This window comes from Phyllopteryx taeniolatus, chromosome 17, assembly GCF_024500385.1.
Source record: "Phyllopteryx taeniolatus isolate TA_2022b chromosome 17, UOR_Ptae_1.2, whole genome shotgun sequence".
Lineage (NCBI taxonomy): Eukaryota > Metazoa > Chordata > Actinopteri > Syngnathiformes > Syngnathidae > Phyllopteryx > Phyllopteryx taeniolatus.
In genome coordinates this window covers 10,079,471-10,096,020 of record NC_084518.1, presented here as the reverse complement: position 1 = coordinate 10,096,020, position 16,550 = coordinate 10,079,471, and the positions used below count along the sequence as shown (strand labels likewise).

At 43.1% G+C, this 16,550-nt stretch overlaps 1 protein-coding gene across 2 annotated transcripts in view; it reads right to left on the bottom strand.

Annotated features, from left to right (window-relative positions):
- Positions 1-6,183: 6,183 nt before the first annotated feature.
- Positions 6,184-16,550, bottom strand: part of LOC133467473 (neuronal migration protein doublecortin-like) — a 36,101-nt gene continuing 25,734 nt past the window's right edge. Inside the window, exons 4-7 of one of the 2 annotated variants that reach the window (XM_061752378.1) lie at positions 14,907-15,009; positions 13,397-13,486; positions 8,491-8,585; positions 6,184-8,406 (exon numbers count right to left, since the gene is read on the bottom strand). In XM_061752378.1, the coding sequence (XP_061608362.1) occupies positions 8,350-8,406; positions 8,491-8,585; positions 13,397-13,486; positions 14,907-15,009 (345 nt within the window). In that variant the 3' untranslated portion in view covers positions 6,184-8,349. The remainder of the gene's footprint in view (positions 8,407-8,490; positions 8,586-13,396; positions 13,487-14,906; positions 15,010-16,550) is intronic. The other variant, XM_061752379.1, reaches the window with a different exon arrangement.

Here is a 16,550-nt window from a genome sequence, read left to right as displayed (position 1 = left end):
TTTGTTTTGAATCACCCAGAAAGAGGCCAAAGGTCACTTGTATTTAAAAGCCTGACAATTAACAGGACTAGCGGGCCATTCAGTGTGGACACAGTAGGTGAAGTGTAGTAGAAAAGACAAACTGGAAAGCAGCCTGTTGTCTGGATTTAAGTCGGGAGGGAGGACAAGAAGCTCTTTGACTCTTTGAGACATAAGAAAAAAAAAACTCTTTTCAGATTATCTTCTACCCTAAAGGAAAAAGAGCCAAGTAAAGAAGAATGTTCCAAGACAGCCAAGAGAAATACGACAAATCTGTGCCGGAGATGAATGGACTGGCTCAAGAAGAAGCATCTAAATTAAAAGTAAATCTCAGGCATCAGGATTGAGTCGAGAAGGAGATTGATGTGATATTTAAAATGCAATACAAGTTCATGAGAAAACATATTTACCTCCTCCTTCCTTATTTCTTGACCGATTCATTCAGGACATGTTGGGAACTATTCATCACATTATTCAAAATCCCAAATTTTCAGAATCAGAATCAGAATCAGAATCAGAATCATCTTTATTTGCCAAGTATGTCCAAAACACACAAGGAATTTGTCTCCGGTAGTTGGAGCCGCTCTAGTACAACAGACAGTCAATTTACAGGAGATTTTGGAGACATAAAGACATTGACAAAAAACAACAACAAACAACAATTGTGCAAAAAGATGCAGAGTCCTCAGTTCGAATGGCTAATATCGCAATAGTCCGGTGCAATGATCATTGTGCAAAGGGCACTGAGACTTCAAGGAGTGTATGCGGTTTAAAGTGACGAGTACTGCGATAATCTGGGACAATGGTTGTGCAAATGTTACAGATACTCCTCAATCAGTGTGCAAATGGAGCAGATGCTACTCTGGCATGAGTGGCCACTATATGCAAATAGTGCAGCACGGCGAGACAACTACAGTGAGTGCACGAGTAATACATAATACAGAAATGTGACAACGAACTCAAGTCAAAAAATTGCCAGCTTGTTGTAATGGAATTGTAAGTTAGCTGTTCAAGAAGTTGATTACAAGAGGGAAGAAGCTGTTGGAATGTCTACTAGTTCTAGTTTGCATTGATCGGTAGCGCCTACCTGAGGGAAGGAGCTGGAAGAGCTGGTGACCAGGGTGGGGAGGGTCCAAGAGGATTTTGCACGCCCTTGTCTTAGTTCTGGCAGCGTGCAAGTCCTCAAGGGTGGGTAGGGGGGTACCGACAATCCTTTCAGCAGTTTTGATTGTCCGTTGCAGTCGGAGTTTGTCCTTTTTTGTAGCAGCACCAAACCAGACTGTGATGGAAGAACACAGGACTGATTCGATGACCGCTGTGTAGAACTGTCTCAGCAGCTCCGGTGGCAGGCCATGCTTTCTCAGAAGCCGCAGGAAGTACATCCTCTGCTGGGCCTTTTTGAGGACGGAGTTGATGTTGGTCGCCCACTTCAGGTCCTGGGAGATTGTAATTCCCAGGAACTTGAAGGTCTCGACGGTTGACACAAGGCAGCTGGACAGCGTGAGGGGCAGCTGTGGCGAAGGATGCCTCCTGAAGTCCACGATCATCTCTACAGTCTTGAGCGTGTTCAGCTCCAGGTTGTGTCGGCCGCACCACAGCTCCAGCCGCTCCGCTTCCTGTCGATATGCAGACTCGTCACCGTCCTTGATGAGGCCGATGACAGTGGTGTCATCTGCAAACTTCAGGAGTTTGACAGTCGGGTTCGCTGAGGTGCAGTCGTTCGTGTAGAGAGAGAAGAGCAGCGGAGAGAGGACACAACCTTGGGGCGCCCCAGTGCTGATGCTGCGTGTGGATGAGGTGGCCTCCCCCAGCCTGACCTGCTGTGTCCTGCCCGTCAGAAAGCTGTAAATCCACTGGCAGATGGCAGGTGAGACGCTGAGCTGGAGAAGCTTGGATGAAAGGAGTTCAGGGATGATGGTGTTGAACGCTGAGCTGAAGTCCACGAACAGGATCCTCGCGTAGGTCCCTGCACTGTCGAGGTGTTCTAGGATGAAGTGCAGTCCCATGTTGACTGCATCATCCGCAGATCTGTTCGCCTGGTAGGCAAACTGCAGGGGGTCCAGCAGGGGACCTGTGACACTCTTGAGGTGGTCCAGCACAAGACGTTCAAAGGACTTCATGACCACAGATGTCAAAGCGACAGGCCTGTAGTCATTCAGACCCGAGATTGCAGGTTTCTTGGGGACTGGGATGATGGTGGAGCGTTTGAAGCAGGATGGAACTTCGCACATTTCCAGTGATCTGTTGAAGATCTGAGTGAAGACTGGCGCGAGCTGGTCCGCGCAGACTTTGAGGCAGGATGGAGACACGTGGTCCGGGCCTGCCGCTTTGTTAATCTTTTGTTGTTTGAAGATGCGTCTCACATCCTGTTCATGGATGGTTAACGCAGAGGTCAGAGGTGTGATTGTGGTCGCGGGTGCGGCCGGGTTGGTGTGTGGTGTGAAACTGTCCTTTTCAAATCTGCAGTAGAAGGTATTCAAGTCGTTGGCTAGTGTGCTATTGTTCTCAGCTTGGGGGGATCGTCGCTTGTAATTAGTCAGCGACTGGAATGCATGCCAGACTGATTTAGAGTCGTTTGCGCTAAACTGTTTTTCCAACTTTGCTGTATAGATCCTCTTTGCAATGTTAATTTCTTTGGTCAGCTGGTTTCTAGCTCGATTATACAGGGCCCTGTCCCCGCTCTGATATGCGTCCTCCTTAGCTTGGCGAAGCTGCTTAAGTTTAGCAGTGAACCACGGCTTATTGTTGTTGAATGTGCGAAATGATTTTGTTGGAACACAGACCTCTTCACAGAAACTGATATAGGATGTGACAGTGTCCGTATATTCATCCAGGCTGCCAGCTGAATTTTCAAAGACACTCCAGTCTGTGCAGTCTAAGCAGCTTTGAAGTTCCATCTTGGCTTCATTTGTCCACTTTTTGACTGTTTTCACTGTAGGCTTCGCACATTTAAGTTCTTGCCTGTACGTCGGTATTAAGTGAATTAAGCAGTGATCAGACGAGCCCAAGGCTGCGCGAGGTATAGCACGGTATGCGTTTTTTACCGTGGTGTAGCAGTGGTCTAAAGTATTATTTTCCCTGGTAGGACAGTCGATGTGCTGCTTGTATTTAGGGAGTTCGTGGTTGAGTTTAGCTTTGTTAAAGTCCCCGAGAATAATGAGGGGTGAGTCGGGGTGTTTTTTTTCAATTTCGTTGACTTGATCGGCGAGCGTTAGCAATGCGGCGTTCGTGTTAGCTTGAGGCGGAATATAGACGCCAGCGAGAATGAATGATGCGAACTCACGTGGGGAGTAGAATGGTTTACAGTTTACGAATAGCGACTCCAAATGCGGGCTGCAGTGTGTGCTGAGCACCGTGACGTCCGTACACCATTTTTCGTTGATATAGAGGCATATCCCGCCGCCCTTTGTTTTCCCCGATGATTCCATGTCGCGGTCCGCTCGATGAATATGGAAACCGGGAAGCATAACAGCGCCATCGGGTACAGCGTTGCAAAGCCAGGTCTCCGTGAAGCACATGGCCGCGGAACGTCCGAAGTCTTTACTGGTCTTTAACAGAAGATGAAGCTCGTCCATTTTGTTGGGTAGGGAGCGTACATTCGCGAGGTGGATCGACGGGAACGCCAATCTGTGTCCTCTCTTGCGGAGTTTCACCTGAATGCCTGCTCGCTTCCCTCTGTGGCGACGCTTCCGTCTCCATGCGCCGAAAACCGCGGACGCCGCTCCGGTGAGTAACTCGGGGAAAAAACTGAGCGGATATTCGAAAGTTGGTGACAGAAAGTCCGGAGTAGACTCCTTGATGGTTAGCAGGTCTCCCCATGTGTAAGTGAGTCGTGTAAGGTCTCCAAAGACGGACGAAAAACACAAAAAAACACAAAAACAAAGACAATACTAGAGAGCGCGTTACCGAGGCGACCACACTGGTAGGCGCCATCATAGTCATATATATAGTCATAGTCATAGTCACAATATAATTCCCAAATTCCAAGATATTTTATATATTTACCACCTCGTTCCGCATTCCTTGACTGTTTCAAAACATTCTGTCTCACATTTCAACAACTCTGCTAATTCCACAGCGTTTCAGTTCAGCTGCAGGTTTTCAGCATTCACAAGATATTTCTGCAGAAATTGCAATCTCTATTTATTATTTAAAAAATACCTGTGTTGTTGTTAACATCTAATAAGATCTAGGCCCTCTATAAGCAAGGTGAGTGCATGATTAGAAATAACTTTCAGTATGATGTACTGTAGTGAAGTTCACCACAGACCACAATTGATATTTCTAGTGATCTTTGTATTGACAGCTTTCACTTTACTTTTTCGATCTCATTGAGCAGTTGCGCTTAATCGAACTGGGACTTTTGGGCTAAAATAATCTTTAAACAAAATAACATACTCTTTCAAAGGCACTGTATGGTGACCTCGTCAGAACGTTTTCCTCACAGTCTAAACAGTGATTCTCAAAGTGTGGAAGGGGTACCACTAGTGGTACCTGGTCTCAAGTGGTACACGAAAGAATCACTGCCAGAGTACAGTACAGTTGTATTTAACTTTTTGGTACTGTACAATATGCTTGCATTTAATCTTTAAGAACTGTTTGTTTTTAACTTTTATTTTGGTAGGTTTTATTTAACTTATGTGAAATGCATTTACATTAAATCATTAAGTACAGTTTTATTAAATATACCCTGCCTCATTTTTGATGACACTTAGGCCTTCTGTGCAACTATGTTTTTTGGCTCACGGTGGTGGTACTTGGAGAGCTATGTATTTTTTTGTAAGTGGTACTTGGTGTAAAAAGTTTGAGAACCACTGGTCTAGATTGATTCTGGGTTCGAGTCTTACCTTTGGCCTTCCTGTGTGGAGTTTGGTTCTTCCTGGCTTGCGTTGGTTTTCTCTTGGTACTCTTATTTCCTCTTACATTCCAAAAACATGTATGTTAGGTTCATTTAAGTCTCTAAGTTGTCACAAGTGTGAATGGTTGTAATATAACAGAGTGCAATTTTTGCAAAGAAAAGTGTTTCTAATGTTTTTCCCCCCATAGTGTTGTTAAACAATATAAAACAAAAATAAAATGAAATGGGGGGGGGGGGGGAGAATGATAAAAATGCATGTGCGTTTGTGTTCCAGATATCAGTGTGTTCCAGTAAGTGACAACTGGCAGGTTAAAACTTGCTCAATGGCATAATTTTCTCCCACACTGATAAGGTTCATAATTATGCTTCTGGTATTTATCATGTTTCCCCAAAGAACAATAACAACATAAAAATACAATCATCCAACAGCAACTATGCGCCAGTGAATGCCTCTTGTTTAAATGTGACTAAAAGAGGCTGGGTCAAATATGTGCCCCGAAATGTCACAGACAGTTCAGCCAATATTTATGAAACATAAAGCAATTTGTCTCCATTAATTGCAGCAGGAGAGGGTCACCTTTATCTTTACACAGGTCGAGTGTCTTTAAATGCACACATGTATACCACAAGGATACAAACATGACTTTTTAGCTCATGTTACACATTTACAAGTATTGTTTTTATATATTTAAAAAAAAAAAAAGGGACAGTGTGAGATAAGAGCATGTTCCATCTTTTGCTTCCTTTAATTGATTTTGGGCACAGTGACAACTTAAAAATCTGTTTAGATGAACTCAAATATTTATCTTTACATAGTGCTGCCTCCACTGTGATGAGCCCCCCAAACCCCAACTAGACCACCACAGTATAATCAGAAGATGGCAGTAGATGTGTTCCCATGTGTAGTACTCTGGACAATACTTCATGTATACTTGCACTAGTTGAAATCAAGTAAAATAGCTTTTTATTGATACTGGCGGAGGTATTAGTTGAATGAGATTTAACTCTGTGATTGGCCCTCAGTCTATTGGTGCTCAGGCCAAAGCAGTAAAAAGTATTACTTTACCACCATTTCGTTGTATCCTGATGCCAAGGAACTATGTTGACGTTCATTGAAATTAATAGAGACAAAAGTAGTGCTTGCCACCATCTTGTGGCAGGTTGGTGCCAAGGCACTATGTAAGAGTTAAGGAATTTTATTTAGACAGTGATTTTCTAGAAATCTTATTTGGAGACTCACGGAGTTTCACTACTCACGGCATGGCTCAGTCGCCATCACTGCATATGTAACAAAAACACAGCACAAAGAACTTGTACAAGTTTTTAATTGCAAAATGATACCAGTTATTACATTGAATGGCGCACTGAAACAAGCCACTGTTTGACATTGCAAAATACCACAAAGAGAATAAATAGTAACCTCCAAAGAAAGAAAAAGGTCATTTATTTAATGTGGAAAAGGCATAGGTGGAATATAAAAGAGTAACAGTAGAGGGTATTTACACCATGATAAAGTGTCTAACTCTACAAAACAAGCTTTGTTGGGAGGCCTCATTGGAAAGAGTGGGTAAAAAAGAGCAAGCAATATTTCTCATTTCTTGTTTAGATCAAAAACAAGGCACCAATGTAGGTGATGATCAAACCACACTGGCCATCTAACATGTGCTAAATAAATAAAGCAGTAAGCAATATGAAGAAACCTCCAAATGTGTGGCAATGGAGCTTTTGCAAGGAGAAAAAAATTATTTGCAAAAACGTATATGACAGTGCCCTCTCAGTTGGAGAACAATTACAACGACAGTGTCGACACATTTAGTGATGTATGGCAAGGATATAGGATATCCTAGTAGTGCACTGAATTGTCGATGTACTAGTACGCCGTCTTCACGAGTAGGAAAATTCAGCGCACAAGTAGAAATACTGTCTTAATGTTTTTTCCAATTTTCTTGTGAGGGAAAAACAGTGTACTAGTACATGGAAAAATCAGTATGGGATATGAAATAAATAAACCGCTTTCAAAATAGTTGAGCTCTTTGACAGGACACGCAACTTTCATGTCATAAACAAACAGCAAGGACGTGTCATCACTATTCCTAAAATCCAAATGCATAGCTGTTAAATTGAAGAAAGAAAGAAAAAAAAAATTCTACATAAGCAGCACTTTGTTTGCTTACTTTATCATGGTAAATTGTGGTCCTGCATTGTAATGGTGCCGTGCAGACATTCAAAGCGGCTGCAGCTGGTTGTGCTTCAGTGTCATCCAATTGAATCAAGAGTCTCAGCTTTGATTGCCTGCAAAACCTGAGAACACTTAGAAAAAAAATTAAACACACAAACCTTTTAATATATTAAAAAAAGCGCTGCACAAGGAGCCTTAAAAGGTACTCATGCAGGTAGCCCACAAGTTAAATGTAGAGAATAATTCTAGACACGTACACTTCATATAAATTAATAGATTTTATAAAATATTAAAAGCCATGTGTTATGTCAAACCTTGGGAGGGACATGCTTACATCAGGTATTCCTCCAGAATATTTTCTACTAACTAATAAAGTCCCCTTTAAATCCTAAATAAATCCTGCAACTTTGGCTTTGCGACTTATGCATTCATCTGTGAATTGCTAAACTGTTACTAAAACACTGCTGTATACTGATTGGCCTAATTTAACAAGTTGAACTTTGGTCAATCTTATGCACTGTTAAGTCCTTCAAATCATCTTTTATGTACCTAAAGCTTTAAAATAATTCACCAGTAGCATGCACTGCAGTATGTACAACACAGAGGGTATATGATGTAACCAGGTATAGCCTGCTACTTTATGTATGGAACCAGTTTTTTTTTTTTTTTTTTTTTTTTTTTTTTAATGAATCTCCCTAGGAATGTGCTATTTCCAGTTATTGCGATTAATGATCAGGATTAGCTTCCTTTTCAGGAGATCTTTCCGTACATTGCCTCCCCAGGAGTTCTTTTACTTTGACTACAGCCTGAAGTTGAGCAAATGTTAAGACGACATAATGGAAGCACAGCAACGGATGACCGGAAAACCAGGTTATGAGAACTATACACAGTATTTACAGCAGGTTTAAAACGCTGGACCTTCCTCAGCAAAAAACAAAGACTAGCTTTTGCACCCTAAAAAGGGGGAGACGATATGGGGGAACGTCACGGATATAAAGTTGTACAAAAGTCAGATTTGACCCCAAAAGTCACCCATTTTGCTACTTGGAATTTTGTGGTTGGAGAGTAAATTGTCTAAAAGCAAAAGTGAAAATTTTAAACAGAAGTCTGCTTGCAAGTGAACAGTGTAAATACATCTGTGCAACGGTGAGATAACTATTTTGGTGGTGAAAACTGATTTTAAAAAATAATGTTTTTTGTGTGTTCTCAAGCAGCAAAGGGCATCTGAGTAGACACTTCAGTGGATCTCCCAGACCACAAGGTGGCGCACTCAGGTCTTAAAAAAGGCTTCAGTCTACATGGACTCCCCGATAGAATCATCATCATCCAGAGATAAGGGCAGGTAGAGGTCCTGCAAACATGTTCAAATGATGTGTTTGAGGACCAAAAATACATTACAGGTATTTAAAAAATAAAAAAAATAAAGTGCTGTTACCTTCTGCTTGTTGAGTGAAGGACTAGTCGGAGTGGAGGTGGGAGAGTGCTTGGAGACGGGGGTGGAAATCTGGCTGCTGGAGCCTGTCCCGTTGACTGAGAGGACAAGAGGAAGCGGTAAAAAAAAAAAAAGAGAATTGCATTGATGAGAAAGTAAGGACTAACAACAACAAAATAAAAATAAATAAAATTAAATAAAAATAAAGTAATAGTGTTTACCCCTATTTGCGATTCGCCACTTGCGGCTTCACCGACAGTATTTGCATGTTTGGTTTTGAACCAATCCTTAGTTCTTTGCTAGGAAAAACTCACTAAGTTCACCGTTTTTGTGCTCAGGCTAAAGCACTGTCTAATATACTTTAAAAGTACTGCTTTGGTGCCCTTCCCATGGGCTCACCACCTGTGGGAGGGGCCATAGGGGTCGGGTGCAGTGCGAGCTGGGCGGTGGCCGAAGGCAGGGATCTTGGCGATCCCATCCCCGGCTACAGAAACTGGCTCTAGGGACGTGGAATGTCATCTCTCTGGCAGGGAAGGAGCCCGAGCTGGTGTGTGAGGTCGAGAAGTTCCAACTCGATATAGTCTGACTCTCCTCCACACACAGTTTGGGCTCTGGTACCAGTCTTCTTGAGAGGGGTTGGACTCTGGAGTTGCCCACGGTATACCCACGCCGAGCAGGTGTGGGTATACTTATTGCACCCCAGCTTGGCACCTGTACGTTGGGGTTCACCCTGGTGGACGAGAGGGTAGCCTCACTCCGCCTTCGGGTGGGGGGGACGTGTCCTTACTGTTGTTTGTGCCTTAGTACCAAACAGCAGTTCAGAGTACCCACCCTTTTTGGAGTCCATGGAGGGGGTGCTGGAGAGCGCTCCCGCTGGGGAGTCCATCGTTCTGCTGGGGGACTTCAATGCTCACGTGGGCAATGACAGTGAGACCTGGAAGGGCGTGACTGGGAGGAACGCCTCCTCCTCCCCCCCGATCAGAACCTGAGCGGTGTTCTGTTATTGGACTTCTGTGCTCATCATCGATTCTCCATAACGAACACCATGTTCAAGCATAAGGGTGTCCACGCGTGCACTTGGCACCAGGACACCCTAGGTCACAGTTCCATGATCGACTTTGTGGTCGTGTCATCAGACTTGCGGCCGCATGTCTTGGACACTCTGGTGAAGAGAGGGGCAGAGCGGTCAACTGATCACCACCTAGTGGTGAGTTTGCTCCGATGGTGGGGGGGAGATGCCGGTCCGACGTGGCAGGCACAAGCGTATCGTGAGGGTCTGCTGGGAATTCTGGCAGAATCCCCTGTCAAGAGTTTCAACTCCAACCTCAGACAGAACTTTTCTCATGGTCCGGAGGAGGCGGAGGACATCGAGTCCGACTGCACCATGTTCCGCGCCTCCATTGCTGAGGCGGCCGACCGGAGCTCTGGCCGTAAGGTGGTCGGTGCCTGTCGTGGCGGCAATCCCCGAACAAGTTGGTGGACACCAACGGTGAGCTTCATGTACTGCCGTCAAGCTGAAGAACGACTCCTATCGGGCCTTTTTGGCCTGTGGGACTCCTGAGGCAGCTAATTGGTACAGCTGGCAAAGCGGAATGCAGCTTCGGTGGTCGCTGAAGCAAAAACTCTGGTGTGGGAGGAGTTCGATGAGGCCATGGAGAAAGACTTCCGGAGGGCTTCTAAGAAATCCTGGTCCACCATCCGGCGTCTCAGGAGGGGGAAACAGTGCACCATCAACACTGTGTATCGTGGGGATGGGGCTCTGCTTACCTCGACTCGGGACGTTGTGAGTCGGTGGGGAGAATACTTCGAAGACCTCCATTCCACCGACACGCCTTCCCATGAGGAAGCAGAGTCTGGGTTCTCTGAGGCGGGCTCTCCCATCTCTGGGGTTGAGGTCACCAAGGTGGTTAAAAAGATCCTCTGTGGCAAGGCCCCAGGGGTGGATGAGATTCACCAAGAGTTCCTAAAGGCTCTGGATGTTGTGGGGCTGTCCTGGTTGACACGCCTCTGCAAGATCACGTGGACATTGGAGACAGTGCCTCTGGATTGGCAGACTGGGGTGGTGGACCCCCTTTTTAAGAAGGGGGAACGGAGGGTGTGTTCAACTACAGGGGGATCACACTCCTCAGCCTTCTTGGTAAGGTCTATTCAGGGGTGCTGGAGAGGAGGGTCCGTCGGGAAGACGAACCTCAGATCCAGGAGGAGCAGTGTGGTTTTCGTCCTGGCCGTGGAGCAGTGGACCAGCTCTACACCCTTAGCAGGGTCCTTGAGGGTGCATGGGAGTTCGCCAAGCCAGTCTAGATGTGTTTTGTGGACTTTGAGAAGATGTTCGACCGTGTCCCTCGGGGAGTCGTGTGGGGGGTGCTTCAGGAGTATGGGGTACCGAACCCCCTGATACGGGCTGTTCGGCCCCTGTACGACCAGAGTCAAGAGTTTGGTCCGCATATCCGGCAGTAAGTCGGACCCGTTCCCGGTGAGGGTTGGACTCCGCCAAGGCTGCCCTTTGTCACAGATTCTGTTCATAACTTTTATGGACAGAATCTCAAGGCGCAGCCGAGGCGTAGAGGGGGTCCGGTTTGGTGGCCTCAGTATTGCATCTCTTTTTGCAGATGTGGTTCTGCTGGCTACATCAAGCCGTTCCGTGCACGTCCCACCGGGAGGAGACCCCGGGGACGACACAGGACACGCTGGCGAGAGTACGTCTTTCGGCTGGCCTGGGAACTCCTCTGGATCCCACCGGGAGAGCTGAATGAAGTGGCTGGGGAGAGGGAAGTCTGGGCGACCCTGCTAAAGCTACCGCCCCCGCGACCCGACCTCAGATAAGCGGTAGAAAATGGATGGATGGATGCTTTGGTGCCATTTTGTGGCCAAGGAAATATGTTGAAGTAAGTTGACAAGTAGTACTTTGTCCCCATCTTGTGGCATCTTGGTGCCAAAGAACTATGCTGGAGTGAGTTGAGGAGCTTCATGTCGTGCTTTGCCACCATTGTGGCATCTATAGGCAATTCTAAACTTTTTTGTAAAGGGGGGGTCTCAATTACAGATTTTCACACCATGGCTAGATATACATCAGTATTAAGGTATTAGCTTCATGTAGGGCTTTGCCACCATTGTGGCATCTATAGGCAATTCTAAACTTTTTTGTAAAGGGGGTGGTCTCAATTACAGATTTTCACACCATGGCTAGATATACATCAGTATTAAAGGGGACAAATCGCTGTTGTCGGGCGGAAAGCTTCCATGTTCAAATTTGGTCAATTTCATGTCCCCTCCCCCCACAAATCGATACTCTTGGTCAGTCCCCATGTGGATTTTATTGTTTTTTTTTTTAAACAAACGATTGTCCAATCTGAAGTGGCTCTCGCTCTCTGACGATGCAATGCTCAACAAACTTGTTTTGGTTTCCTGAAAAGGGATCCTTTGGGTGATGTAAGGATTCCGCCCAATGCCAGTGACATGGAACAATGACCTTTGTTTGTGTACAAATTAATTAAATTCTCTGGAGTGCCTTGCACCCATCAAGCGAGAAATTAAACAAGTAAATATTTTTTGAGCAAGTGGCTCTGCACTTCCTCCCCAATGTTACATAACAGTTGGGCTAATTTATAAAACAATAGCAGATATTACCATGGATCATAGATGGTTTTCTTCCAACAGCACAACCAATGCAAGTTACTCTCCAATTTCCATCCAATGCTTGGCTCTCATTGTGCAACATTGTTAGATTCCATCCTTTGGCGTATTAGTGTTTAAATCTGAGAGCAACAAGAGTTTTTTTAAAGTGGTTTAAGGAGTGTTTTGTCAGCAAGAGAGACTTGAGCAGACGGCCAGCCAGGTGGTCACTGAGTGTTTTAAAAAACTCGGACAAAGATTCATTGTTAAGATGCGCGCAGGCTTCATTTAAACCACTCACTCAGACTAAATGTATCATTAAGAAGGCCACCCAAAAACCACAATCCCACTATCACGTTAGTACATAAAATCCCCAAAGCATTACAGACCACATCTAGGTTTGGCTTTTTTAGGATTTAATAATATTCCATGGAATATCAAATCCAACATGGAGATATTTGAGACTGCGTTCCTCTGAGCCAGTCAACCCATATATTAATTTCTTTTACTGCGGGCAAACATTCATCTATGGTGTACAAATGCAATTAAATTACAATTTAACAGCGAATCGGTGCCACCATTTGCACAGGATCCCCAGTCAATACTGATCAATAAACCAATCAAGTCAGTTAAACAGGACTGAAGGATTGTACCTCCACACCCACAGCCCTTGACTGTTGTGTCACCTCCTCATCCACCCTGCAGGGCATTTTACTTGTCATCTGTTCTGCGGCTTGGTCACGCAACAAAATGCTTGAATTCAGGGCAGTGGCAAACAAGAACCCAAGAAAAAAAATTTAAACTTGGAACAAAATGCAGAAATCCCAAAAGCGATATGAAATGTTTAAATACCACATTATCCAACAAACAGCTGGATGCAGTTTATCTTTTGATTATGAAATGTAATTTAGCATAGTTCTCTCATTCTCTTCTCAAAGGCTAAAAAAACTAGGTTTTAATGAGAATATTAAGTAGTGGACATTTGGACCACTCTCAATGCAGTAAGGCAACACAAACTGTTAGCATTAAAAAGAGAAAAGAAAAAAAAGGTAATTGTGTCACTATTCTTAAATTTGATGTACCTGGGCTACAATTGGCCTATTTTTATCAGCTGTCTGTTTGATTTTCTATAAGAAAACGAAGTCTCTTTCTGCAGTTGCTGATGGATCACAATGTGGGTCAGACACTACATTACTAGAAATAACTAGAAAGGGTATTGTTGCAGACCACTACAATTTCTCCGATCTTCTGAAACTTCATGAATTACATTTTGCAAAGCTGAATAAAAGGAGCTTACTTGATTCAGCAGGGGACTTGCAGCGTTTGACGGATCCAGGACTCTTGATTAAACTACGATGACCTTTCTGATTCTTCATCACTCTGCACTCTGTAATGGGAAACCATCGGCACCTTTTTTTTTTTTTTTTTTTTTTTTTAAAACAAACAATTCTTAGCTTGGACTTTCTGTCCAAAGACAAATGTGCAAAATGAGCACTAACTCTCTGACATTCATTTTCTGAATAAAAGATGGAAAATGTTTGACTGAGCTTTAAGATCCAAGCTGTTATTATTTATGTCTGACAAATGTTGTTGGGCAGATTAAGTATGGATTTACACTGGCTGAAGTTTCAATTTAATCTTTATATCTTGTAGCACATAACCTAAAATGTTTAAAGGCTTTGGGCTAAGAAAGCAGAAAATACTACAGAATTATTATTATTTTTTAACTTTATGCGTTTCATAGTCTTGCATTCCATTGTTCTATTAGCTGCTTTAACGAACCACAAAATGACCTTGGCAGCATGTAATGTGCACCAAAAAAATACTGCTTGTGTATTTTTATTAAATAAAAAATGTGGCGAGTTAGATAATGCCCAAAGCCACTGACCAGACTTTAGTTGCCTGGTAACCTCTTAGTGGGGGCCAAATACCAGGAAGCTGAACCAGCGCTCATCATTGATTGTTTTTATTAAACACAACTCTTATAGTAACATGTAATTGAAATAAAGCATGACAAAATGGTGCCTTTAACATTGTGGTGCGCAATAATGTTGAAAAAGGCATCTTCCTCCTAGATGCTAATTATGATATATTATCAGTCCTCCCTCAGTCTCCAGGAGCCGCAGCATGTCTGTCTTCATCTTAACCTTCAAACACTATTCACCCAATAGATATAAACCAATGTACTATTGTTCACTGCTCATAGATGAGCACTGCATCATCCTGAGAGGTGGTAGGCACACCTTCAAAACTGAGCATTATCATCTTTGTAAAGGCAGAATTCACGATGTATTGGGTCACATTAGATTGTGTTAATATTCTGGGGAAGTGGTTTAAAAACAACTAAGGAAGAAAGAACAAAGGCTAGATGAGACTACAGAGCCTAACTAAGAGGCTTTAACATTTCTTTGCAGTATCTTTAGCGGCACATCAGATGGCCTAAACCTGTCACTGGGCAGATTAACGGTTCTTTTTCTACCTTTTCTTATTCCCGGTGCTGCCTACAGATAACAGACTCTCTTTTCTGTCTCCTCATTGTCCTCCCTCTGACTCCTTCCTTCAACACTCAGAGCTCCACGAGCAATATTAAGCCTACAGTATTTAGCCCAACTTGAGGGACATAATAATAACAGAAAAAGCTCAGTAGATTGCAGTACAGTTCCACACCACTGCAACCACAATAGAAATTATATTGTAGCTGTGAAGGGGGATTTCCCCCCCAAAACATTTCTTGTATTGGATTTCATTAGAACATGCATGTGTAAAATGGCAAATTGTTTGAGTCATATGCAAAATAATAGCTTTACCATTCTCATCCAGAGAGAAGTCATCCTGTGCGTAGCGGAATTTCTCAGGTCCACATGCAATGAAGACATCATCGTCCCCAAAGAAATCTTGAAGACAAGTAACCTATGAGGTCAAAAGAAAAATTAGCAGGAATACAGTACATAAATCACAAGACAAAGCAGCAGAAAATAAAAAAGTAAATAAATAAATAAAAGCACTTGCAACCCTCCGTATATGTATTACTATTCATGTGTCAAAAAAAAACATTCAAAACTTTTAATTTGAGTGAAATTTTATTTGTTGAATGGGTATTTTTCTGGATATTTGCAAAAGACTGCACAATATATTGAATGAAACATTTAAAATTAAAAAGCTAACCATCTTTGCACATTTGAACAAAAAGTTCCACGTCTAAAATTATTCATACTACCTCAATACATGCGCATCAATTGTTCCAAATGTAGTTGATCAGAACAGTATATATTGTGCCTCTACACTTTCCATGGTTAAAATGTGGTCATGTTTATATACATGTATGCAAATTATTTGACATTAGCTCTAAAAAGATGCTACTATGCTGTAAACAAAAAGCCAAATGTTTTTGTTATTAGCATTCCATTTTGTTTAATAAGGGGTCACCAGTCCACAACTAGTAATAGTAGTTATTGGAGAATTAAGCTATACAGTCAGTTAGTCAAATAAATGCTGTTCTTTTAAAAAAAAACAATTTGCCTTAGGAATCCTGATTAGAGTCTTTCAGCCACAGTGAGTGCCAATTACAAAAGGCCCCCCGACACAAAAAGCCCAAAGATGTTGTATAATGTTACACCTTTGCTGTAATATTTAATGATTCAACTTTCATCGCTGGGGGACTTTTGAGTCCACAGCAGCTGTTGACACAATGTGTTCTTCGTGGACAGATGTCTGCAGCCACACCTGTTTTTCTTTCTATCATAAAAAGGCTCATTATCACATTAGACATGCTTGTTTAAAGACATTCACGGTTTTAAAAAAACAAAACAAAAAAATCCTTTTGCTTGGAAGATTAACTTTCACTTTCTTATTCATATTCAATTTTTACCACCCATTCTGCATTGGAGGAAAGGAAGTAGTACCTTCATCAAGTGCAGCAGATGGTGCACTCTCTCTTTTTTTTTAAACCGATACCCATTATTTGCTGAAAATCTTCCCTATTCACCGTTTTTGTGCTCAGGCAAACCAATGAATTACTTTGGGACAATCTCGTGGAATCTTGGTGTTAGATTTAAGTCATTGTTTTTTTAATCTGTGTTAGACAGCCAATCTTAAATGCACCTCGTCCACTGTCAAAGGTGAAACTGAAAGTACATTTCTGCTTCTCTACCGACGCTCATAAAGTATACTTAACTTATAATTTACATTTACTGTGTAAATATAAAAAAGGTGTGCATGACTTCATACCATTTCTCATTTTCTGAGCCGCTTCTCCTCACTAGGGTCGCGGGTGTGCTGGAGCCTATCCCAGCTGTCATCGGGCAGGAAGCAGGGTACACCCTGAACTGGTTGCCAGCCAATCGCAGGGCACATACAAACAAACATTCGCACTCACAGTCACACCTACGGGCAATTTAGAGTCTCCAATTTATGCATGTTTTTGGGATGTGGGAGGAAACCGGAGTGCCCGG